Source organism: Tenebrio molitor, chromosome 1, assembly GCF_963966145.1.
Source record: "Tenebrio molitor chromosome 1, icTenMoli1.1, whole genome shotgun sequence".
NCBI lineage: Eukaryota > Metazoa > Arthropoda > Insecta > Coleoptera > Tenebrionidae > Tenebrio > Tenebrio molitor.
Window position 1 is genome coordinate 16188058 of NC_091046.1, and position 26392 is coordinate 16214449.

Genomic DNA, 26392 nt, shown 5'->3' on the forward strand with positions numbered 1-26392 from the left:
CGTGCTGTCATACATTCTAAAACGACCTTTATGTATTAGGAATAATCTTAATTTTGATTGTGTCTATTTTGAAAATGTGAATGTCAGATTTACCGACAAAACATTCAAGAAGTTTTAAAAATCAGACAAATGGAATAGAACGAGGTTTTAATTAATAAAAAATAGAAAATAAATAACTAAAGACTATAAACTTAATATTTTGTCATGGCTCATATTGACAAATTGTAAATAAATTTGACAACAATTTCATCATTCATGTGTGACAATTTCAATAAAGCATGATTTAGAGTATTTTTTTTTTATGACAGAAAAATGATGTCCAAAATTGAATGATCGCAATAGTACCTAGCGCACGTAAAATTTGAAATATATCCTACAAGCAGTAACATTTTTCTCTAATTAATGTATTCTAGCATTTTGTAGTGTTGGGTTAATTTAATAAAATGTAAAATCTCCCAATCTCTCGCTGGACGAAGTTTACCCAATCATAAACACAGAGCATGTTTTACAGGAATAAAATTATAAATGAAATGTGACGTGTACGTATAAAAACAAAGAATTATAAAAACTTGTCTGGGGAGTTTTCTAAAAATTTTATTCAAAAGCCTCAAACATACTTTTAAAAGTTATCTCGAAAATGTTAAGGATGTAGATTAAAATAAGAGACGAAAGAAAAATAATTTTATTTTAAATAACTTAAATTTATTTAAATATTTCAATATAGCTGTATTTCTATAAACTCGAAGAACAAACAGAAACGTGTTGTTTATGGCAAACTTACACTTCTGTTCACTGAAAAAGCATACACTTACATTTTGCTTGTGTAAATCAGATTTACCATTACCTGATGTCACTGTCATTGTCAGTGTGTCAGGTAATTGAAATAATTCGATTTCAGCCAGTAAAAGTGTACTTAATGCCCCGCTTAATGTTACTGTTATCAACATTATAGGTATTATTCTTTATTTTCAAGGTTTATTGTGGGTTCTTTTAAGTCTGGTATAATCAAAATTCGTTTGTAAATTCTTACCTGTTAACAATATGGATAACATGGAAACAAACATCAAGTAAATTTACACAGCCAAAAACTCGCAAAAATCTCTCTCAAGACTTGTATGCTCTTTCCGTGAACAGAAGTATACAGTTATTTCCTAAACAATTGTAAATAAACTTAGAAAATTTTATAATACAAAAGTTATTTGCTTAACTGACTTTTGTTGCACTAACTATCTATCGAACATTACATCACGTGAACTAGTCACACATTAAATTCTTTTTAAAGATAGTTTGCTGAAGTTTCTCAGTATTAAATACAATCTAGTGGACTTTATTAACTTGTAACTATTATATAAATATTACATTTTTAGTTACTATTTTATTAAAATAGTTCATAAAAACTGACTATAATATTTATGAATGGAATAATCTATTGTTATTTAATTCATGCATCGCATTCTATTATAGGTACCTATTTTATTTTAAAAGTTTTGTGCTTTTCAACAATATTTATTAGTTTTATTATCTATATATTATATTGATAGGTACTCGATAGTATTAAGTTTCACTTTTTTCTGCCACAATTTATCCATGTTCACAAAACAAGTCAAATTTAAAAAAAAAATATTATAAATATTGTAAATTTGTATAATATAATATTGTATGCTTTGATAATTTAATGGCAGTGTTACGACTTAATTATAAAATATATGTAAAATCAGTATATAAGAACATTATTGACACAAAAGAGGTTAAAACTAGTCAGCCTACTTTAATACAATTCCCTGCCGAGCGTGTTTCGCAAGGGTTTCCATATTGATTAACTATTTATAGTTCCTTTCAAAATACGACGAATTGTGCCGATGTATTTTTTAACTTCAAATGTGTCATTAATTTTGTTATATAGTGTACATTAATATTAAAATACGCGACGTCAGCTTTGGACTTTGGTAAATAACATACAATAAAATAGTGTACAGAGTAAGGAGGTCCACAGTAGTTAAAGTTATTTTCTCGGAGTTTTCAACTAAAGTGGGCCACCGTGTTCCATACAGTATACATATAATATAAATTACATTTGTAATATATATTTTTTTGTGTTTTTATATAAATCATTATCAAATTGAACCGTACTTTATTTACATGACGGATGATCAGGAATAAAGAGAGGTACAGTGTGATTGAAAGTACGGAGCTGAATCTTCTGTTGGCAGAATTTCGGCCATTTTCCATTTGTCTCTGATTTCTTCGACTTTCTCAAAAACTCTCAAAAAGTTGAGTCCTGCCAGGAGCGATACATCTTTTTCGCTCCAAACTGGATCTGCCAGAAGTTCTGCCAGCAGATGAGGATACCTCGATACATCTTCCAATCCTACTGGAGTCATATTAATGCCGTCGTACCCGGCGCCGATTCCGACGTGATCAATGCCAGCTACACTCCTAATGTGATTGATGTGCTTGATGACATCGTGAATCGAAGCGTTCTCATTGCAAGTGACCAAGTACGTGTAAAAGTTGACCATAACGATCCCCCCATTGTGTGCCACGAGCTTAAGGACGTCGTCGGGCACGTTTCGCGAAGAATTACACAAGGAGTAGGCGCTCGAATGGGAAAAGATGACAGGGGCATGCGAGGCGTTGATTGCAGCTTTAGCGGTCCTCATGGAAGTGTGAGAGAGATCGATGATCATCCCCAACCGATTCATCTCTTTGATCACGCTCTTGCCAAATTCGGTCAGGCCCTCCGGGTGCTGAGAATTCGTTCCTCTGGCCCAGGGCGTATCGCACGAGTGTGTTATAGTAAGGTACCTGGCTCCCAAGTTGTAGAACGTTCTGAGGACCGCAAGGGAGTTGCCCAAGGCATGACCGCCTTCCACTCCTATCAAAGAGGCGATCCGGCCATCTTTGTGGACATTTACCAGTTCGTTGGAGCTTCGAACTAGGGCGAAATGTTGCGAGTTGATGTCGACGAGCCGCTTAACAACGTCTATTTGTTCTAATGTTATTTGCACCGCATCTAGATGCTGAGCTTTGCAAGGCACGTAAGCTGACCAGAACTGAGCCCCTAGAAGTCCTTGCTTCAACCGCGGGATGTCCGTTTGGGACCAGCGACTTTTGGACCACGGTTCTTGTTGTTCAATGGCACTGAGATTTAGTTTCGACAGTTTGTTGTGAACAAACTTTCGCAAGTTCCAGGGCAGGTCATTGTGTCCGTCGATTAGGGGAACGTTTTTCAATAAATGATGGACTACTTCTAGACGTTCTTCTAACGTTTGGGGTTTAATTTCAGGATTTAAGGCAAAAGGAAGGCTTAAACCAGCCGCCACTGTAGCGACAATTACACATACCACTAGGCAGATACACCAAGGACCACATACTGGACTTCTGGACGAATCACTGTCGGTGCTACATGAACATGATTCTAAAGATGCGTTATATTCATAGTCGTAGTAGAAATTATTTTGAACATAATTAGGCACTGCACTAAAAGAAGTTTCTTGATGAATTGGCAGTTGTCGTGGACATGGAGGAATCTAAAACAAAATATAATACTAATTAATTTCTACCCAAACAATTAAAATATAGCACTTTGAACACGTTAACAACTTTAGACTGGTAAATAACATACCGAATATGGAAAATGTAATAAAATAATATGCGCTGCTGTCAGTTTTTCAGAGGAAGAAAACCAAATTGCCAAATAACATGATAGTGTTTGTGTTACAGTAGGTGATTCAACATTCAACTACGTAGATAAATCGTGCTGCCATTAAACCGGAGAAATTTGATCTCTCTTGACTTAGACTACAAAAATTGTAGATATATTGATTGGGTTGGTTTTAATTATAATCGTAATTAAGGTTTCCCTTGAGTAATTTATTAGAGGTAATTACATATTTTAACATTTTTAAAATTCAAAATTCGATTTTTTAAATTATTGTGATTAAATAATCTTCACAAAATAATTCTAACAATATATCTCAAAGATTCATCTAGAGAAAGTGTTTTGTTGACCTTATCGTGAAGTTATTTTACGAGCTGCCGTTGGTATACAGATTACGGCACGCTACTAGGACCGTAGAACATACTAGGACGAATTTACCTGTGAACGTTCACGCCATGATCACCCGTACGGACATAAGAAACGAGGAGGGAAGAGCATAATGTCGTTCTGGCATGGAATATTGAATAGAGTGATATAGTGTTTTTATGTGACTCCGACGGGTTCAGTTATAAAACTATAATATTCACAAAATCAACAAAGCGGCATTTTATATTTTTGCAGGCTACTGCAGCTACAACAACTAAAGTTGAATTTTGCTAGTGCCGCTCGTTGCGGATGATGGATTCAATAGTCCAGCATTTGTGAACCGGGAACTTTACGTTTCCTACCTGCCCATTCCATTAGAATGTATTTTAAAGAAAAATTACACTTGTGTGAAGATATTTTTCAGTTAAATTTACTTGGTTTGTAAAATACTGCTAGCTCGTTGTGATGATTTAAATATTATAGTTGTATAGGGCGACCCTTCAGAGTCACATGCATAACGTAACTCCAGCAAGAAGTGATAGAACTGAAAAATCAAGCCTTTGTTGAATAGTGAATTAAAAGATCTCTCAAGTAATGAATCTCATGAGCATGACATTCCTTCAGATCTCTCTATGTTACCTGATTTAAAAGTTAGGAGGGTATGGAACCATTTACGTCCGCACTATATGTAATAATTTGTTGTCTTATGGAACAACAATAATTACATGAGGCTAACATAGACAAACATGGGTTTGTTAACAATAATTATATTATAGCAAATGATATCCTTTTCCTTATGTGAAACAATAATTAACAATAAACCTATACAATTGCTAGGAGTTTATTTAGATATAGTTTGTCCAGCGAGAGATTGGTTGACATAAAAATCACTAAATTCTACTATCGCGGCCACGGAATTTTGGCCGTCACTTTCATGTCAATTCAAAAAAATGGATGTAGTTCATGCTTTATTGTCATTATGATTGACTTTTTGAATTGACATCCAAAAATTTGTCACTGTCATACTTCATTCAAATAGTTGCTAACATGGCACCAATACCCTATTTTAATAAAGTGCAGATAATATCCCTGTTCCAAGATGGTCTATCACATTCTAAAATTTCGGAACGTTTGGGTATAGGAAGAAGCACGATAAGTGCAATTATTAAAAAATGGAGGCAAGATCAAACAGTGGAACGACGTCCAGGTTCCGGGGGACGTCGAATTTCTACACGTAATGAAGACGAACAACTTTTAACTGTGATACGAAACAGTCCTTTTACTACTGCTACTGCAGCAGTGAATATCAGTAATTTCCCGGGCTCCGTCAGAACCTCACGTCGTCGTCTGAGGAATAGTGAACTACGAAACCACGCAGCTGCTAGAAAAATACGTCTTACCCCTCAGCATAAGGAGGCAAGAGTTGGATTTGCTTAGAGCACTTAGCAAAAGATAATGCTTTTTGGAGCCGAGTTGTGTTCTCAGACGAAAAGGTCTTCCAGTCGGCGCACAATGGTCGTGTTAGGGTGTATAGACCACGAAACAGCCGATACGATGAACGCTACGTTGAACCGAGCGAACGATCCGGTCGCTTTTCTGTTAACGTATGGGGGTGGATTTCTGCTGTCAGTCCTGGGGTAATGCTCCATGTGGAAGAGCGGCTGAACTCTGGCGTTTATATTAGGATCCTGGAAAATGTGATGCGCCCTTCAGTGACTAGGGTTTATCCCAATCAAAACTTTATCTTTCAGCAGGACAACTGCTCCGTGCATACGTCTCATAGGGTAGCAACATGGTTCCAGGATCAAAATATAAACGTCCTCGACTGGCCCAGTCGTAGTCCAGATGTGAACCCGATAGAGAATATGTGGGGTTTTTTGGTAAGGCATTTGCAAAAACAGAGACAAATTTATCGTAATAGACAGGAACTCCTTACTGCGATCACTGATGCATGGCACGCGTTACCTCAGGACTACATCAGAAATCTATGCCTTTCCATGCCGAATAGACTAAGAAAAGTTTTAGACGCAAATGGGGCAGTTACAAAATACTAGTTTCTTTGCATGTTTCTAATACCTACCTATTTATTATGTTTCTATTTTATTTTTATATTTATCATCCCTACCTATTTATGCTTTCTTTCTCTTTGTCAACATTAGGTTAATAAAATATAATTGTTTGATCGTCACTTAAAGTAGCTTTATTATTATTAGTATCGTAATATTATCGCATTATGAAAGGCGTTATGCAGCACATGCGCACCTGCGCTAGGGTGCACAGATCTTACCGAGACTACCGAGAGCTAAGATTCAAGAAGATCCAAGAAAGTCTTGTCTTGAATCCGAGGGGAATGAATCTCTTTGCGTTATTCCTGCATAAGTGCATATACATGTATAATATGTGTGTGCTTGACTTGTTGCAGGCAATGAGGAAGCGCGTTTTCATGCAAGTCAGTCAGCGGCAAAATGACAAATAGCAGAAAGTGAGGTTACGAATACGTAAGGGGCGCTTTACATCTCATGTCAATGGAATGACAAGTGACGGCCAAAATTCCGTGGCCGCAATTGTACGTAGAGAAAGTAATACCTAGCGCACGTAAAATTTGAAATATACCCTTCAACTGACAGTAACAAAAATTGACAGTTCACAGTGAGGCGGAAAAAATTTCATAACATGGGCATGGCTTGCTTCGACTACAATCATTTATAATAACCCTGTATAATCATAAATTTTATAATATTTGACCTAACAACAAAGGATTTCAACTTTGCTTTTTTCCTATTATGTAAAGTAGACCCAGAAATATAGTGATTTTATGAGGATGGAGTACATTAACTTGAGGGGGTTAGTAATGGCAGGGCAATAAGCTTGTGACACTCGTCGCGCGACTGGGCTCTACCTAATACCTCGTCTCCAATGGTTCATTTTCAGGATCGTACTGACCGTTTCCTGTTTGCAAAGACAGAAGATATACGTATAACTCTGTTCAAGTTGGTAATAAAAGTGACCAAAGTCCATAAAATTACTATATCTTTGGATGAACTATCGAATTCATGAAAAACTAGGACAGTAAAACGTCGTAGTTATGTTAACTTTTCAAAAATGTTGCAGTGTAACGTTTCTACGTACTTTATGTTAACTGGTTATTAATGTCCAACATAACCCAAATACGTTTGACAGTGGATTGAGCATTGCTAAATTCGAACTGTCATAATGATAGACGTTTATATTTGACATTTTCATGTAGCCGAATTTACTCCAACAAAATTTTGCTGTACCTACTAGTTTTTCATGAATTCGATAGTACAGTTGGTTGCAAAAAAACGGGAACTGTCAGAATAAAATTGACACATTTTTACGTAGAGGGATATGGAGGGAGCACTGCCTATGCTGGCAATGTAAAGGAAGCGGCACGTCGCAAGACCTGTGCGGAGACCTTTTATGACGCCTTTTAAAATGACCGCCAGTACTTCGTGAAATTTCGTGACTAGGGTCGTTGGGCATCAGATGCTTCATAGGCGTCGGTGTTCCGTCATTTTACTGGGATTTGCTTTTTTACACGTGAACCGGTTGGTGAATTGTCTTTGTATTTTTTCAGTTGTATAACTCTGATCTGTTTTTATTTTGAACTAATTATTTACGGTCGTCTTCCTACAATTCATGCAAAAATTGTCTCCAGAAAAAAGTTAAAGGGACGCCACTGGAAAGATGAAATATTTGCGTTAACTTCGGTTTCGCTCGGCTCATCTGGAGACCTTTTATTAGGTCTACAGAAAAGCGCGGTCGTGTCCACTTTTTTGAAGAGTGCTCTCTCCATATCCCTCTACGCATTTTTACAATTTTTTCATAGTGTGAAACCTTCTTACGAGGTTAGAATTATTGTCAAAATTCAATGACATTTATAAAAATTATTTGATCGGTATTGTCAAGTAGACAATTACATAATTAAACCAAATTTACATTAGGAAAATTGTTTTTTCCCGTTATTTTCGCAACCAACTATACCACATCCTCCAATCTTTTAGATTGAATTATATTGTATTTTAGCATACATATTTCATGTACTTTTTGTATTTTAGCATGGATAAATTGAAATGAATTGAATTGAATATCCAGTATACGTGAATGTTTAAAATGGAACGAGATCATCTGTGTATAAAAGGTGTCAATCATAAGGTTAGTAAAATACATATCTATTAGTACTTGGATTCGACAAGATATCTGCTATAGTAAAAGTAAAAAAAAATAAATAGTTTTTATTTAGAATTTAAAATGGTATATACCTACTATTGCGGACACGGAATCTTGGACGATTAGTTATTCGATTGACATAAAAATGTAAAACTGGCTTTAGGTGCAACTAATCTCACTTTCGATTTTTGTAATTTTTATCATACTGACATGCCAAAAATAAAATTTCAAATGTCAAATAGTTTCAAACGTCAATCATAATGACAATAAAGCGTGGCTTACATTGACATTTTTTGAATTGACATAAATTTGACGTCTAAAATTCCGTGTCCGCAACTGTACATATAAGAGTTATTTTAGACATTATAACAATTTATTAACAATTATTAGCAATATTAATTTTAAAAAATGTAAATTAGTATATTATGTTATGAGGAGCAAAAATGAAGTTTTATGTGCTGTGGCTGGTAGATTGGCTGCCGAACGCAGTGAGTACTTTTCCTTGACAAAGGTACTTATACTCAATTTCATATAAATGTGCATCTAAGCAAGCCATGAAAATCTGATTTTCTGTTGGAAGTAAAGCTAAAGCTAGTGACTTTAACTTTCAAAGTTGCTTGCTCTGCGCGAATCCGATTTGACTAATTTTTTAGTTTTTGTCCATTTTAACATTGCTGATTTCAAAAGCAATGTTACGTCTTTTTACTGATTAAATTAAAGTAATTTTTATTTGTTTTTGTCTTTGTATTTTTACCAAGTAAAGATTTATTGGACATGACCTTCATAAATGTGACTTTTGTAATGTAACTAAATTAAAGGTGATTTTACAAATGCACAGCTCACTTGATGAACATTTATATGAAATCAATTATATTTCTACTTTCCTTTATAGAAATCTAAAGTCAAAAAATTAATCTATTTTAACAAAAATATCTTTGATAAATTTCGAAATTCCTTCACAATAATTTTTTATCAACTGTCAAAAGCAAAGCACCTACATCATCTTTTAAAATAATTACAAAGTTTTGACACTTTAGTCAAACAATTCTCATTTACAACCAGGAGCGTCTCTTGAGACCTAAAGTTATATTATGATAGACAAGGTTAATTGGCAAGAGAGTAGTTAATTTACATATAAACTCGATTTTTTGTTGTTCAGTGTTGATTTTGAAAAACTTTTATTGTTTAGAGGTAGCTCTAAACAAAATGACGTTATTAATTTGGAAATTTACCGTTTTTTAAAAGGAAAAAACAAAATGCAGCAAAACATAAGAAATTAAGAATTTTGTTGTTGTTCGCTGAGACTGTTCGTAATTTTTAGTTTTAAGTGAATTAAAAATTGTTACCCGATTAATAGCTATTTATGTAATAAGTACATAATATAGGTCTTTGTGGACGAGCCCCAAGGATTGTATAAGAACATAGGATAGCTGAATCCCTATGCTTGCAATGTTGTCCGCTTCGAGCTGCGTCCCCACTCTCGCGTGACGTCAGCGACGGACCAGTTTGTACTTACATCCACTTACGCACGTTAAACGGTTGAGATTTTTTAATTTAAATTTAATAAATTAGGGACAAAAATGCTAGAACGTCGTTGTGCATTATTTGGCTGTAATAATAGTCGAATCGGTACAAAAATCACCAACAGTGAAATTTATAAGGAAGCCTTAAAACACGCGCGACGAGTTTAAGAACACGACGTGTAGCTTTTAACGTGGCAAGTGCTTTAAAGGCCCTTATACACGTGCATCGTACGCTATTTTTATAAGAAAAAAAGTAAATTGAAATACCTTTTCCGAATTAATCTATGTCATTAATTGTTGATATAGAAATGGTCAATTGTTGTTTTTTTCGTTGATACGTATATTTTATGAATTGTGAATAAATGTGTATTTATCATTGTTCAAAATGTAGGTAAATTTGTTGTTACCTAAGCGACCTAAGCTTTAGTGCTTTAAAGGGCCGATTTTGCACGCATTTTAGTGTCAAAATATATATTAATAGTTATTTAGGAACCGAGTGGGAGAAAAAATTTTTCGCACATGAGCGCATTGTTTGAGGCACAGCGACGAAGGAGGGAGTGCTTCATTTGCGCGAATGTGCCAGATTTTATTATTATCAAGTCAAATTATTTTCAGAATGCTCAAAAAGGCCAATGCTTTTTGGATGATTTTGAAGCAGTAGTGTGCGAAATCTACGTTCGCGGTTAACTGTTGCTTTTGCGAAATGTCATATTGAAGTTAGTGAGTTCAAAAACAGAGATTATGATTCAGGTATAATAAAATAGTAGTTTATTTAACGAGTTCGTGTGTAAATTGGGCTTTTTTTCTGTATTGAGTGGGTCAGTTTAAAACGCGGGTGAAATCCCTTAAAGGCTCCAAATCGCTTCAAAATCTGTAAAATTAGTTGGACGTTTCGTTTTGACAAGTTGTGACATTTATCAAAATCCGTTCACACAGGAGAAAATTCTCAAATTCTGACAATGTCGAATAAAAAAATTATTTTTTTAATGTACTAACTAATACTAATTGTATAATAATATACTGGGTGCCCCAAAATTCGCGGAACAACTCAATGGGGCAATGTCAACTCATGTTAGAAAATAACGAGAAAAAAATAAAAAAAAACTATACCACTTAGATTTGAAGATATCGGGGTTCAAAAGGTGCAGCTTTGATCTCGTTTACTTTAAATATTAAAAAAGATTTTGACTATGTATTTGTCCTATACTACCCAGTGGCATAATAATTCTGAACGATTGTGATCAGGTTTGCAATTATTTTTTTCATTATTTCTAGCATTTGCAAGTGGTAATTTTATGTCCGTTTTACCTCAAATAACGTATGGCAACATGGCTTTCATTTTTCTTTCTCATTTCCATGGACACAACAAAAATGAAATATTTGTAGACTATTGGGATACAAAGAATGTTTTTAAATGTTGCCAGCGTTGTCACATTTAGTGTAACGAATAGGTCTATATCTTCTACAAAAAAGAAGATTGATTTTTTAAAAACATTTTTACCTGATATTTTATTGACTACTTAACAACATACTGATAAGCTGTTCCGCGAATTTTGGGGCACCCAGTATAACTATAAATAAGATAATAAAAACGTGTATTATAGCAGGACAATGACGGATCAAATGTACATATTTCATTTTTCATTACCATTCATTGTACACTTCTGTGCAAGAAAATTAAGCACAAGTCATGACGTAATTTTCGCAATATTTTAGTTGTATAAAGGCCGGTTTCACCAGCCCCAGTTAAAAGCCGGTAGGTTAAAATGCTTCGTTACTTAGGTAATTATCAATTGCTACCTATAACAATGCTTTCGTATATTTTAACCTACAGTTAACTTTAACTGACGTTGATGAAACCGGTCTTATTACATTTAACATTTGAAAACATTTTTAAATTGTTGTCTAAATGACACGGCATTTTGACATTCCTAAAAAAATACTGATTTACATAAATATTTTTTACTATAAATTTCGTTGTCCCGTTTAATTTTATTGTACAGAAGTGTACTACAGGGGACAAAATACACTGGTCATAATTTTTCTGCCACTTCAAAAAAAAAAAATGTAAACCAAACATTAACGTCAAGTCAAGGTTGATGACAATTTCAAATTATTGACTTTTCCCTTGTCAAAAGTATGGCACCTTCCACCGTTCAAAAATTTTGTTCATGGGCCAAATTGCCTTGTGGAAACCTTTTCAATTTTTCCACCTTGGAATTTCTCATTTATATATTTCCCTCCACCACCCGGCGGCACGACAATTTTGCCGGAATACATACACTATTACGGATATTACTATCAAGTAATAGTGCATTTATTATTAATTTATTAATTAATTCTCATTAATGGTCTATTTTTCGGTATTTAACATTTGCTTTACAACTTTATGTCACTCAACTGACTTTGACGACCAAAGTAATTTGTCCCTAATAGTACGTTAATTTTGGTTTGAGACAAGAGTTTTAGATTTATTTTTATATAAGTATCTATTAAAACTAGATATTGTTTCGACCGCGTAATATGTAGATACATTAAATTATAATTGAATTACTTTACAGAAAAGTACAAAATATAGGGCGACACTCAACTGATATATCATTGTAATACGGAACTCATTCAGTTTCTGGTCCGTCGCTGACGTCACAGCCCCCCACTACGCTCGGCGAAAATATTCCCGCATCCAGCTATCCTATGTTCTTATACAATCCTTGGACGAGCCCTATAGTTTATGGCAGAGCGAGCTTGCGAGCGAGGCTAATAAATAGGGCAAGTTCACAAAACCTAATTATGTACGAATTACATACAAAGCTTTATGTTCGATTGTGAAGTTAAGTTTCTTTTAGATACAAAATTAATATATGCCGTTCACGATTATTTTAAACACGCAGGAAGCCGTGATATTTTTTTGTTAGATTGGCGTCAGGTCCTGTCATATGACGTTTCGTTTTTAAATATTCCCATTGTTGTCAATTCCGTCATTAATTTAGTTAATAAGAATTTACCCAGAACTGCCCTACAAATATGTATGTTTCATTTCAATTACAATTTTACGATTATTGTTCCTAATGCGTTCAATTATTTAAAAAATGTAACAACTTGGGAGCAGTGTTCGGTTGAATTATAACCTAAAATAGATTTATTAAGACAAATCACAATACTGCCAACTAAAATGTCAGATTTTCATAGATAGTCCGAATTTGAAATAATCGTGAATGGTTTATAGATTCTAAAAATTACGATAATTTCGAAGCGTTCTGTTTTTGTTTCTGTGGTTACGAAATGATTTATTACTACGGGGTGATCAAGAAGGACTGTTTAAGTTGGTAACACTGGATCGTATTTTAAATCGTATAACAAGAGTAACTTCCGGTTGTTGGTGGCTTGTCGTTGTTAATGCTGTACCTATATCAGATATTTGTCAAAAAAACCAACAAAACATATCCAGTTGCACTGTTATAAATAACCGAATTAAAAAATTTTCTTAATTGTACTGCCAACTTAAACAGTCCTTCTTGATCCCCCGGTATTTATTTGAAAACGAACAGTGTTTGTGTTTGAAATACGAACTGAAATCGTCTTTATTTCTAGTTGTAATAATGGGCAAAAGCTAAAGAATCTTGACTGGAAAGTTTTCTATTAATTCTATTCATTCCTGATTTAAATAAAATTAGGAAAATTTTGACGTTTATTTTGAAGTAATACCAAGGCGGTCTCTATTTTAACAGGCCGTGACACTGACTTCAGAAAGTGGTCTGTGGAATGGCCCACTAACGTCTGACAACGTTGCTTCGCCAACCTTTAAAAAAAGTTACTAGTTTTGAAGTTTTGTGATCACTCACTGTCACTCACTATTTTGTCATTGTTAGCTGTCAGTTAATCATCACTGAAAGATTTTTCTAATTCTCGTATTGCAACTTTACTTCAGTCAAAGTATATCAGGTGAGCAAGTCAAGGTAATTATGTGTATCCTGCTTTATAAGATAGCTATTCTTAGTAAAATTTCATAGAGTACTGTATTCTGAACAAGTGTCCTATCCAAAATGAAGATAGAAGTCCTTTTAGTTCACCTTGATTGCATTAGCTCCAGTGCAAATTCCAACGCATGCCACCTGTACACTGTACAGCTCAGGACAAGATTTTTTTTCTAAAGTCGTACACAGAGACCATTAAAGACCAATAAAGGTGCAGTATGAATTGTTAGAAATAAATAAAAACTGCAAAAGCTACCCACTCGGGTGTATGGACCCTACCATCAATACAGGTTTATAATATAATTTAAAATGGATTTTAGACCTAATGGAACGAGCAACAAAGACCTCACGCGCCAGTTTTCTAGTTCCAAAATCCGCATCTCCATTCTTGCATTCTAATCTTCTTCGATGGGAATTTGAAAACGCTAACGTAGGAAGACTTACTTGAAGCATAATTTGACTTGCAATTGGGTATCTACGAGAACACAACATTTGTGTGGCATGTTTATTTTTCAATTACTGAAATTAATTGCACAATTAATTGTCTTGTCAAAATGATTTTTGAATGAACCGCCTTTCTATGGAAGTGCCAATATTTTTGAAACTCAGGATGCTATGGAATGGCCCACTAAGAAATTTGGCAACACAGCCAGTGTCCTGGCCTGTTAAGTAATACCAAAAAGTGACAAGGGGTCGTTTTACTATCTTTATGGACTAGTCCATAAACAGATAGTTTGTGGACACTAAACGATATCATAAATCATGAATTATAATACAATCGAACATAAAATTAATTTACATAAATATTTATTCCAAAATTCATCAAGATTAATTTTCCATATCGTTGGTGATACGGCGAAAGGCCATACACAGAATACCTACATTTTTGAAATACCAGTCAATACGACCTATGCCATATGCTGTCAATGTGATTAGTTTGATTATAAAGTTAATGTGTAGTCCGAAAACATAAGGATAAGGAAAGGTAAGATTGAGTGGTATCAGGGAATCAGAGTTTTATTGTTTCTTTTAGAAAAAAACTTCTGCTTCTCCTCAACAGTTTTTTTTGAGCTACTACGACCTTTTATTTAAAAAAAATTATAATTCAACAAATTTTAGTTTTACTTTAACTCATTCTAATCATCTCATTTTTTCCGATACTATTTTTCATTATATCACATTTGCAATACATATATGTATACACATATACATTTATCACCTCTACAAGATTTATTGAGCGTCGGGTAGTATTAACTACCTACTCCCACTAGAGTTTCAGATGTTCTGGCTTTCCAGTTGTACAGCACCTACGACGCTTTTTCTTTGAAATTAAATTTGTGATTAACTTAATTATATCAAAAATATTTATGTACATACTTATATTAAAAAAATAATAATAATAAAAACAAAACGGTTCAGAAATATTAGAAATTTTAGAATTAGTCAAAATGTAGATTCTAGGATATGGTATTTATTCTGACAGTTTATTGAAACAAAACTATAAATACATGTTTTTATTTGTATCGAGGAGGTGGTTTTGAATGTGAATGACGCTTCGGTGAGATAGTTGTAAACAAGAGAATTTCAGGAAATTGAAAAAAGTTTGTATTATTCTGAGCGACGCATCGAATTAGATAAATATTTATATCCGGGATCGCATCTGTTGTTGCAGATGATTGATTCTGTTACGACGAAAACTGTGCAGATTTGGTATTTATCGAAGAAGCGTGTCAAATTTCTTTACTAACGACAGCCGACTACATAAGTTGAAGAAAAACTTGTACTTATGGAAAGAATAGGAAGGAAGGAAGCCAGTTACCTGGTAATCTAAGAAATTTCCATATCCCATGTGGTTACACGGACATGGGCAATGCTGGATGTGGTAGCGCAGCTCCGGGTCCAGCATCCACGGGTCCGGCTGGGTCCCGTGGCCTCTGTTGACCATGGGGCCGTCGCATCACGGCTGCATTGATCACCTCGTGCTACCTGCACTGACTGTCGAGTGCCTGGAGATGCTGTTCCTGTTACCATGACAGCGTTGCGGCGCAAGCGATGTACTAGATCGGCGTCGTTCACGCGTTATGCATTGTGGTCCAGGTGCCGGGGCCCCAAATAACACCGTGTACATACGATCTAGAGACGTTTTGATCGTCGCTCAACCGAAAATACCGAAAACGCTGCCGAATCCAGTGATGTAATCGAGCACAGGACTCGCCGGGCCGGCCTGAAGAGCGACGGACAGATCGGGGTGTGTGATAAAAGTAGCTCGGGAAGACAGAATTGCGTTCATAAATACTTTACATGCGGTGATTGTGACGGGAAATTGCCACCGACGATGAATGCCATCCTTTATGTCTTTGAGGACGTTGTTTGTTTGGCCTGGAGTTACGGTCGATAAGGTCGGATCGTGGACTCGCGCATGATTGTACCTGTTGCCCGTGGTCCACGGGGATGCTGAACGGATACCAACCTCATTATCGTATACATACATGGCGATTAGGGGATAATTAGTGTAGCCTGTGATGTGGTTCAACAAAAGGGTGGGAATCTTTACCCTTTCATAAATTTTTGCGAATTCACCGCTACAGGTAAATGGCCTTTTTAATTCTGCCCTACAATTTTGGGAACACACAAAATTTTTATTTGTTTATAAATTTATCAAATAAAATCAAATTTAATTAAAGTGTAAACGTAACGCCAATACTTACAATACAAAATCATGAATGAATATTTTTTTAATCAATTTTATATCTAAGTGCATATTCCAGAATGCGTTTTAAAAATTTTAATTGAAAGAGATTTATACATTTTTGTTTAAATCAATATCAGCAAAGACTTTTTTTGAATTTTTGCGTTAAGGAAATGACATTAGGTACATATTTACTGAAAATTTACTTCAAAATTCAATAAATTGGTACATGAAATCATGCGCAGGGTGAAAGGCGATGACCTAACATGCAATTGAATAAAGGACTCCATAAGGAACTGAAAACTTTGTAACGAAGTTTGGAAATGAGGATATTTGTAATTCCATTATTTAGCGGTGAACCAAATCTATTTTCCTTGTTTCATGGGCTCATGAGAATAATGCAAACATCATTCTTATTTAAACCAACCTAAGATTCAGACGACGTAAATTTAAAACTTAAGTGGTACAGTTTTATACTTTTAATCTTTATCTGAATGTTTATCAAAAGGAATTAAAAAAACAAATTTTGTGGAAAAAATTTTCTCACTAACTAAACTAAATACAATTAATAATGTAGATTGTGTCCGTATCCCACCTCCACCCGGCGGCACGGCAATTTTGCCGGAGTACATACACTATTACGGATATTACTATCAAGTAATAGTGCAGTGCTTATCAACATAATTACCGGCGTCTCGCCTCCGCATTTTGACTTTGTTGTGTATTATGTTCTGTGTCAATGTTAAGGAACTTCCTCACGATGTGACATGAGTATAATAATATACCTTTTTGAATTTCAACTACCAATGTGTTATTACTTATTAGGATTAAAAGTGATACTTTTGTTGACGGGCAATTTGTTTGCATAGCGAGGCGAAGCCTAACGTAGCCGAATGGCACATATTATTTTTTCTCCAACCAAGGGACCCATATCATGAAAAGCACGAAAGTCATAGGTACATTTAAAATTTTAAAGGCAACGTTTTATTGAAATATTCGTGTAACCAAAGAGACAGTTTTGGCATTCGTTTTGTTTACATATTTAGTTGTTTTCTTCAAATCAACGAAGTGATAAACTATCAGTTGCAAGTAAACATTTTTAAGTGTTGCCTTAATAACACGTAACTTTTTTGTACAGTTACAAAAACATCAACTTTAGTGACAGAAAACAGTATTAAAAGTAACCTCTTTTAAGACGGTTGGAGAGAAAACTTAATACAATTAATGTTTTTAAGGCCCGGTTTCTGGAAACAATTTTATCGGGCCAGTTAGTTAACTCTCCGTATAGCAACGCCTTGATTCAGTTAGTTATTGAGCTGTTCCGGGCATAAATCAATTTAAATCTTTTTCAATAGAACATTATAAACTGTGCTTGTGCTTTTTTACATAGGAGTATGTGTATAGATTTATAAAAAAAAAATATTTGCTAAGGTGTACACTCTTCCAAATTAAAACTTTAAAATTATATTTTCTATGAACGTTAAAAAATTTTTTTTATTAAATTTTAATTTTTTCATTCTTATTTAATATTTGAGAGACGTTGATTTTGCCGAAAAAGTAAAACTATTGTAACTATTGAAAATTGTTCCAATCCAATATTGTATTTAGAATCTTACAATTACAGTTATTTAAGATTTGTCAATACATCACTGGAAAATATATTATCTTCATTTTACAGCTCAAATGTGTACTTGTATTTTAATACTTTACTAACAACTTAGTTAATACTTAATTTACAACATTTGGACTAAGTTGTTAGGTAAAATTTATGCCTCAATTACGTTATTTTCAGTTTACCATACATTTTGAAACAATGTATGTACAGTTAATTTCAAAATTATAGAGTACACCTAATTTTCTACAGTGTGAAATGCACTTATATTTTTTGTCAATGATCAATGTCAGCCCAGTATTCATTGCGAAGAGCACCGTGCAGAGGATAAAACAGACAATATTATATCAGCGATATTTTATGTTGTCAAACTTACCTAACCTATATAAAAAATATGACGCTCAAATTTCAAAAAGGTATCTTTACATGTGGAAAAATCTGTAATAAATCGACTTCTTGATTTTTGAAGTGTACTCGATAATTTTGAAATTAACTGTACCGGGTGTCCCATCACTTGTGTCCCGTAGGAAAATGACTTTAAAACTAAATTATATTTATATGAAGGTATTATAGATGCATAAATACTGTTCACCGCCACAAAAATTGGGTATTACTTTTTTGTTAAAATAAATTACCTACCTACAGCAGACAAAAAACTATCACTTTAAAAATTAAATTTTGTTAGATGCAGTTCAAATTTAGTATACATTATGAAAACATGATACAGAAATAAAATCCGTGATTAGAACTTAATTAAAATGTTTGGATGTAAAGATATTTGGTTATTTTAATTTGGGCCTTTCTACTTTATGACCATTTATGGCAGACGAAGATTTATGAGAGGTTCAGTTTCTTCGTACCAGTAATTGGGGATAAGAGTAATAACCAAAAACTTAACTTTTCTGTGATAAATTTTCATTTAAAGTAGAAGGGCCCTAATTAAATTAACCAAATATCTTTACATCAAAACATTTTAATTAAATTCTAATGACGGATTTTATTTCTCTATCATTTTTGCATAACGTATACTAAATTTGAACTGCATCGAACAAAATTTAATTTTTAAAGTGATAGTTTTTTGCCTGTCGTACCTAGGTAATTAATTTTAACCAAAAAGTAATACCCAATTTTTGTGGCGGTTAACAGTATTTATGCATCTATAATGCCTTCATATAAATATAATTTAGTTTTAAAGTGATTTTCCTACGGGACACAAGTGATGGGACACCCGGTACATACTCGTATAATGTTTAGGTTTAAAAATAAAATAAAACACTGAAAGATAAAACTAAAAACGGAATGACCGAATTTAATATTAAAATCAGCTCAAACTATCATGTATGCATCAACAGTTGACTTTTTTGTCCAAAAAAAAAAAGAAAAGAAATTTATTTTAAATATTAGTGATACTGATTATGTAATTCAGGAGTGTACAAATAAGTGTCATTTAGCGTTTATTTTAGATTTATACAAGAATTAAATCACATCAAAGGTTAAAATGCAATAAAAAATCGCACTGTATGATCCATAAATTCTAGATAAATATTTATTGTATTTGCTAGATTGATCAAAGTAAATGCCAGATAAAATATTACGGCAGCAAATAACTACGGTTAAAAATTTAATTGTGCATTAAATTTATTACTTTATTGGCATGGTTTATTATAAATGACAAGCAATCCTGTCCCAGAATTAAGAAAAATACAAGTTATTACATGTTTACTTTAGTTTAGCTTTATCATTGTAAAAATTAATTCTCATAGTAATACAAATGACTAATACTAATTTCTTTAAAAGAATGACTTAGTAGATACTAATTCTCTCTCTCATCTTAATTTGAATTTTTAAAATAATTAGTTTTAAATACATTACAATATGGTCAACAAATATCGAAATAATATGGAAAACAAACATTCTGCAAATGTGGCGTAGATTCAATTATACATACTAACAGCGTTGATGAAGATGTTTGGCCGAAACTCCAACAAACAAGGTTGTGTGTGGTAAACGGAGTCCCCACTTTGTTCGTTTTCATTTCTAAAACAGGGTTCTGTCTTGAATATTTTGAACTGTGGAATAATAGTATATTATACATACACCAAGGTTGAAAAGTTCATGATTATAGCCAGAGCGCCAAAATTAAATTCGGAGGCGCGCTGAGGGATGTAAGGCGCGACACGTCGTCAATAGCAACGTGTCTTATAGAGTCATAAAATACGCTCACACATGATATTATTCAAGTAACATTTTATTCATAATTTTTACAGTAATTAACTTGTTGACTTAATAGCTATAAAAAAAATAAAATTCACGTTAATGTCACAACTGACAATTGATAGTTTGTTAAGTGAAACTGCGTTTTCAGAAATTCTGTTTCCCAATGCTGCTTTTCATTATCTTCCTATCATCTTCTTATCATTCTCTGTTGATCATGTATTTTTTCTATAGCTTTTAAAACAATATTTTGTCACTCAAATACCAATTTGACTTCTGATAATAGTGAACTAAAGATTAGTAACCCTAACTTATTGCTATTGGTTTTGTTGTGCTGCATACTCTCCACCGATCTACTATATTTTTTATACTGTAGTTATTCTAAGCTGTTTCCTTCACAAACATCTAGCGACACAACTTTTATTTATTTTATCTTCCTTACCAGTTTCTGAATCGTGTCAAAAATAAATTACTCCATATGATTTAGGGATATTCATTACTAGGTTGCCATAAATTTGGTTAGGTTGGAGGCTATGTGGTTTTTGGTGACAAACATGAGAAATCGCAACCGTAAGGCAGCGAATTCGTTGTAGCAGTTGCATTTTTGGTTTCTGACGGCGTATTTAGTTGGGATTAGTCTCTCAATTCATTGTAACCAACCTTTGGCATTCAAAATTACTTTTGAAAATTCTAGTTACACACAACACGAAAAACGTTATTTCCCTAAAAGTTCGAAATACTTATAGGGAGTAATTTATTTTTGACACGATAGTACCAACTATCAAAAAAATCCGAACACCATGAAAATGATAATATTTTTTGATAAAATTTGGTAGACGTTTTGCTAGATCAGTCTAGATACGTATCCTATAAAGTCAGAATCAAATCTGTTTAAGTTAACATCTTTTACTTTAAGTGATTAGTGATTACCATTTAAATTTTTTTCTTATTGTCTTGTTTTTGTTTGTTGTCATTGGTTGAAATCGTTCTAATCTACCGGTAAAAGTGTGAAACAATGCCTCCAAGAAGAAGACATTAAGCTTTTCGTCAATTAACACTCTTTGAGAGAGGCCGAATTGTCGGGTTTAAAGAGGCCGGTTGCTCATGCAGACAAATTTCAAGAATAGTAAACCGTTCTGTGTCTACTGTTGTACAGCGTTGACAAGCCTGGTTGGTAGAAAACAGAAATGGTGCTCAAGGTTCTGGATGTCCTAGAAGAACCCCAGACAAACAAGATCGCCACTTAAGATTTTTAGCATTTAGAGATCACCACATGTCCTCAAGCTCTGTTGCTCCAGCTTGGTACAATGTAATGGGTGGATTAATTTCTATGCCAACAATTTATCATCGAATAAGATCTTGGGGCCTCCACAGTTATCGTTCCCATTTGGTTCTACCTTTGACATGTGAACGTCGTCGTCAAAGGCTAGACTGGTGCCGTGAGAGAATCAACTGAGATGCGGAATGGAACGTGGTCGTCTTCTCGGACGAATTCAGATTTTGCACAATGCAGCTTATTCTGTTGAACGGCATGTGGGGAGCTATTTGTTACGGGAGCAGACCTCCTCTGATTTTTATCCAGAGTTCAATGACTGCCCGACGCGGCGATATGTTCAAGAGGTGCTACAACCTGTTCTTGTTCCATATGTTCAAGAAATCCTAAAGGTTCGTTATCAGCAAGACAATGCTAGAGCATACATTGCAAGTGTTTCTTTAGAATGTTAATGTTAACTTCTTGCCTTGGCGGCACGTTCACGGGATTTGTCACCCATCGAACATGTACGGGATGTGATAGGAAAAAATTGAAAAATCTAGCTCATCCTCCGGAGACTATACAGCAATTACGGCACGAGATTCAGGTTACATGGGATGCTTTGACTCAGGAGGAAATTGATAATCTGATTCGGAGCATGCCAAGACGTGTGACAGAGTGCGTAAATTTGCGTGGGACGCATTATTAACGGAAAAACAGCTGAATTTTATGTTAGGCTTCTCCAATTAAACTCAATTTGTTTCTTTATTTTATTTTTGCTTATTAGAACAGTTGTGTTAAATTTTATTAAAAAATATGTATTAACTTTTTCTTGGTGTTCCGATTTTTTTGATAATTAGTGCTGAATGTGAATATCTGTAGATATTTTACATATCTACAGGGTTATTCATGTAAGAGGACGAGCCTTACCAGGTAAAAATGCAACCCAAAACACAATTCACAAATCAATCTCGATCCCTATTACATTATCCGTCATTATCACAATGCGCATAAAACATAGACAGTTTTTAACGTCAGCCTAATGAATGTCAAGTTCTGACAGAAAAATACCTCTCTCAGCAAAATATAATTTAATAACAATAATAAGCAATTAAAATCACAAAAGTAATAAGTAGGATCATATCGGTTCTGTCATCGTTCGAAAACCTTTTCAAATCCTAAATATGAACGAAAAATGAAATGACAGATAGACCTTTCAAATTAATAGAATACCTACTTGGATTCCTGATTTAATTTTTAAATACCAAAACACAATGAATGCTTTGTAAAGTGTATTTTCGGTTCTATTTGTACCTGGTCAGGCTCGTCATCTTACGTGAATAACCCTGTATATATTTGCATCTTTATCTTTCGATATATTAACAATGTTATTATTTAAATTGTATATTGAACTACAGTCGAATGCAAAACATTTTGGTCGTCAATGTTTTCGTAAGGAGTTCATCCTGAAATTTATTCCCAACCATTTACTAACACCCTGTATAATGAGCAACTTTACTCCCTGATTGTATGGAGTAAACCGGGTCTTTTTTCCTCTTGGGCAAAAAACCATAGCCAACTCAAGATTTTGGTCATCTTTTTTCCCCCTTGGGCAAAAAACCATAGCCAATTCAACCTTTTATGATACATATTTATTTCGAATTAATTTGTTTTTTCACTCGCGATGCAGTTTGTAGCCCGAAGGCGAAGCCCGAGGGTCCTACAAAGCACCGACGGTAACAATCATGCAGTCCCGAGGTGCAGATACTATTGTTTGCACGATCCAAAAATTTTAATTGAAAAAAGCCGAAAGGTTAAAAAATTATTTTTAACTGTCAAGATGACACTTTCTATTAAAATCGATGAGTCGTGCAAAAAATAGTATATGGACCTCGGGGTGAATGATTTTTACCCTCAGTGCTTTGTAGAACCCTCGGGCTACAAACTGCACGTCGGGTAAAAATCATCCACTTCACTCCCTCGGTGAATAATATACTATTTTAAACTGTCAGCTAGAATAGCGTCAAATTTCTATGACAATAATCAAAGCCAAAATGATAATAAAGCTTGAACTACATCGAATTTTTTTAAACTGACAGAAGTTTGATGTCCCACTTTTTTTGCTCGCTGACTACTTGATACCGTTTATAATGTGATTTAATTTAGTAATCAACGTAGGTATGTAATTTGGCTAAAAATATCAAAATGACGTTATCCTGTTCGGATTAATGAAATCAAAAATTAAATTTATCAACTTTCATAAACGGTATCAAGTGGTCAGCGTTATTAGTATTTTTGGTTGCGTACAAAAAAAAATCAGAAATAAGCCTTATGTGACTAGCCCTGTATATACATTTCAAGGTCCCATTAACAAATTAAAAGAAGCAGGACATGCATCAGAGAGCATTCTTGGGGGCAGGCTGGGCTCGAGGTGGAGCATCCGAAGTAGTACGTCGAGCACATCCTGCATCCGGAGCACAGTGGAATGTGCAGGTAGTGAGAGGCAAAGTCAATGGAAAATGTCTGTGGAATGCTTGCAAAGCTTTAAGTCTAGGACTACTTTTAATGGTATTGGGAGCAGCAATGGCAACTATAGGTAATATTTATAAGAAATAATTAGTGTTAGCGCTCCCCTTCAACACTTGCATTTTTATAGGTTATTACGCAGATCATCTTTCTATTGCTCAAGAGGTAAGAGGAAACCATACAGTACGAATTAAGAACGAATCACGGGGTTTTCATCTGAACAATCTCTCTTATGCCGGACCCATAGTAATGGGAGTAGGAGGTAATAGTTATTTACGATGTAAGATCGTTACATAGAACTTTACATGTAAGCACAGTACTTAACGAGCGAGCGATAGCGAGCTTGTTATCAGTGCAAACATGTAACGTTCGGTAACGGTCGAGCTGTGTACCTACAGCTGCGGACACGGAATTTTAGACGTCAAATTTATGTCAATTCAAAAAATGTCAATATAAGCCACGCTTTATTGTCATTATGACTGACGTTTGAAACCATTTGACATTTGAAAGTTTATTTTTGGCATGTCAGTATGATAAAAATAACAAAAATCGAAAGAGAGGTTAGTTGCACCTAAAGCCTGTTTTACATTTTTATGTCAATCGAATGACAAATTGTCCAAGATTCCGTGTCCGCAATAGTACAACGTTTTACGGTATATTCACGAGTAATAATGGGGCCTTACAAACATTGAAACGCAACCAGTTATACATTTTCATCACCTTCGTGGATCATTTATATTTATTTAAAAGAATATAAAACATACTGGGCCGTATGATTTCCCATTCGTTAATCCTTTCATTAGCTAAATAATTGATTAGACAAAGTGAGAGTATATGCCAAGCACTATGTTAGAGAGGGACAAAACAATTTAACGACGTTCTTTAACTTTAATGAAAGGGAAATCATACAGTTGGTTTTAGTTTTTTTTTTTTTTAAATTTGACATGAAGTTGACATCTAAATTAATGTAAATTTTTTATTATAGGTTATTTTTATTTAAACACAAATACATGATAGATGTCACGTAATGACAACTGAAAATTGTCTTAATAAAAGCAGTCGTGGATTCATTAAAAAATGGAAAGATCAATTAGTAACTATCTACTCGTTGCCAGGCCCATTATTACTCGTGAATACCCCTGTATAAGCCAAAAAAAGACAGATCCATAACTCCCTTCTCCCAGATTTATAGGAGGATTGTAGCCCGTTTGTAATCTATTCACAACCATTTAATTTGGGGTACAAATAGTTAACTATTTGTAGGTACACCAAATTAAATGGTTGTGAATAGGCTACAAAAGGGCCTAATAAATTCATGTATAGCCCCAAGGGCTAACTGTCAAAAAAAAAATTTCCAAATACGAACAGATACTTTTGTTTAGTAATTCTGATAGAAATTTTTATTCTGAAAACAACAATGTATCAGAAGTATACACTTAACATAACAAAAATACAAAAAAAAGTAAAAAAACGCTACTATCGTCTATGCGCTCCATTTTGCCCTAAACATTGGCGGCATCTTTGTACAATCTCTATTATTATTTGTCATTTGTTTTTCATTTTTGCATTTTTTCGGCCTCCGTCTAGAAACACTGATTTTTCATTAGTCTAAATGGTCTGGAAACTAGCATTTCCCTGCCTAGGCAAGAAAATCGACACAGGAATTTTTAATGAAAGATTTTAGGTTGGCAGCACCAAATGTCAGTGTCATGTGGCATTTTTGTATAATTTTTTAAGTGGAAAATATTGATGTCGGGCAAATTTGTATCCTTTATCGCAAGCTGTACATTGTGTATTGCAGTAGGGGCCGAGGGGGCTATCAAGCGATGGGTTAGGAACATCAGAAGCGACGACAATGGTTTTGAAAATTTGAGGAATTAGTTGATTTTTGTCGTGACAGTCGCTTCTTGAATCTTTTATGTAATATGTATTAATAAATTCCCTATCTGGTAATTTTTTAACAAAAATTAAATTGTCGGCCGAAAATTTTTTGTGTATTACACTATGCTATGGACTCGTCTTCTTTTTTAGGGACACCTGTATAAAGCAAATCTAATACTTCGTTAAATTTAATTTTTTCCCAGTGAGAGAGTAAATGAACTCTGATGTAATGGTTTCACGAAAAATGATTACAAAAGGAGATATCAGATAATTTACAGTTTAAATTGAAATAAGTAATTGTAGTTATTTATTTCAAAATAATAAGGAATATTAGAATTATAATTTCTTCTGCTAATCATGCTAACATTTTCAACATATTTTATATTATAAAGGGTAAATAACAAATATACAGGTGTTTTCGAAGTTGAGGTGTTCCTTTTAACATGTGATAGTATGCGTTGTTCTAAAGAGTTTTAGCCAAAGTCACCTTAGTAAAATGTGTA

At 34.0% G+C, this 26392-nt stretch overlaps 3 protein-coding genes and 1 long non-coding RNA gene across 6 annotated transcripts in view; 2 read left to right on the plus strand and 2 right to left on the minus strand.

Annotated features, from left to right (window-relative positions):
* LOC138122235 (uncharacterized) overlaps nt 1-26392 on the plus strand; it is a 229788-nt gene that overhangs the window by 161997 nt on the left and 41399 nt on the right. The window lies entirely within an intron of this gene.
* Nucleotides 1-26392, minus strand: part of d4 — a 284602-nt gene that overhangs the window by 99828 nt on the left and 158382 nt on the right. The gene's annotated exons all lie outside the window — the stretch shown is intronic.
* LOC138122193 (dipeptidase 1) lies at nt 1615-15714 on the minus strand. Its single transcript, XM_069036376.1, has 2 exons — nt 15535-15714; nt 1615-3530 (listed from the first exon to the last, which is right to left on the minus strand). Exons 1-2 carry the CDS (start codon nt 15658-15660, stop codon nt 2151-2153), a joined length of 1506 nt encoding a protein of 501 aa, XP_068892477.1. The 5' UTR covers nt 15661-15714; the 3' UTR covers nt 1615-2150.
* LOC138122197 (uncharacterized) overlaps nt 23859-26392 on the plus strand; it is a 43933-nt gene continuing 41399 nt past the window's right edge. The window contains exons 1-2 of the mRNA XM_069036382.1: nt 23859-24078; nt 24139-24270. Coding sequence (XP_068892483.1) covers nt 23874-24078; nt 24139-24270 — 337 coding nt within the window. The 5' untranslated portion in view covers nt 23859-23873. The remainder of the gene's footprint in view (nt 24079-24138; nt 24271-26392) is intronic.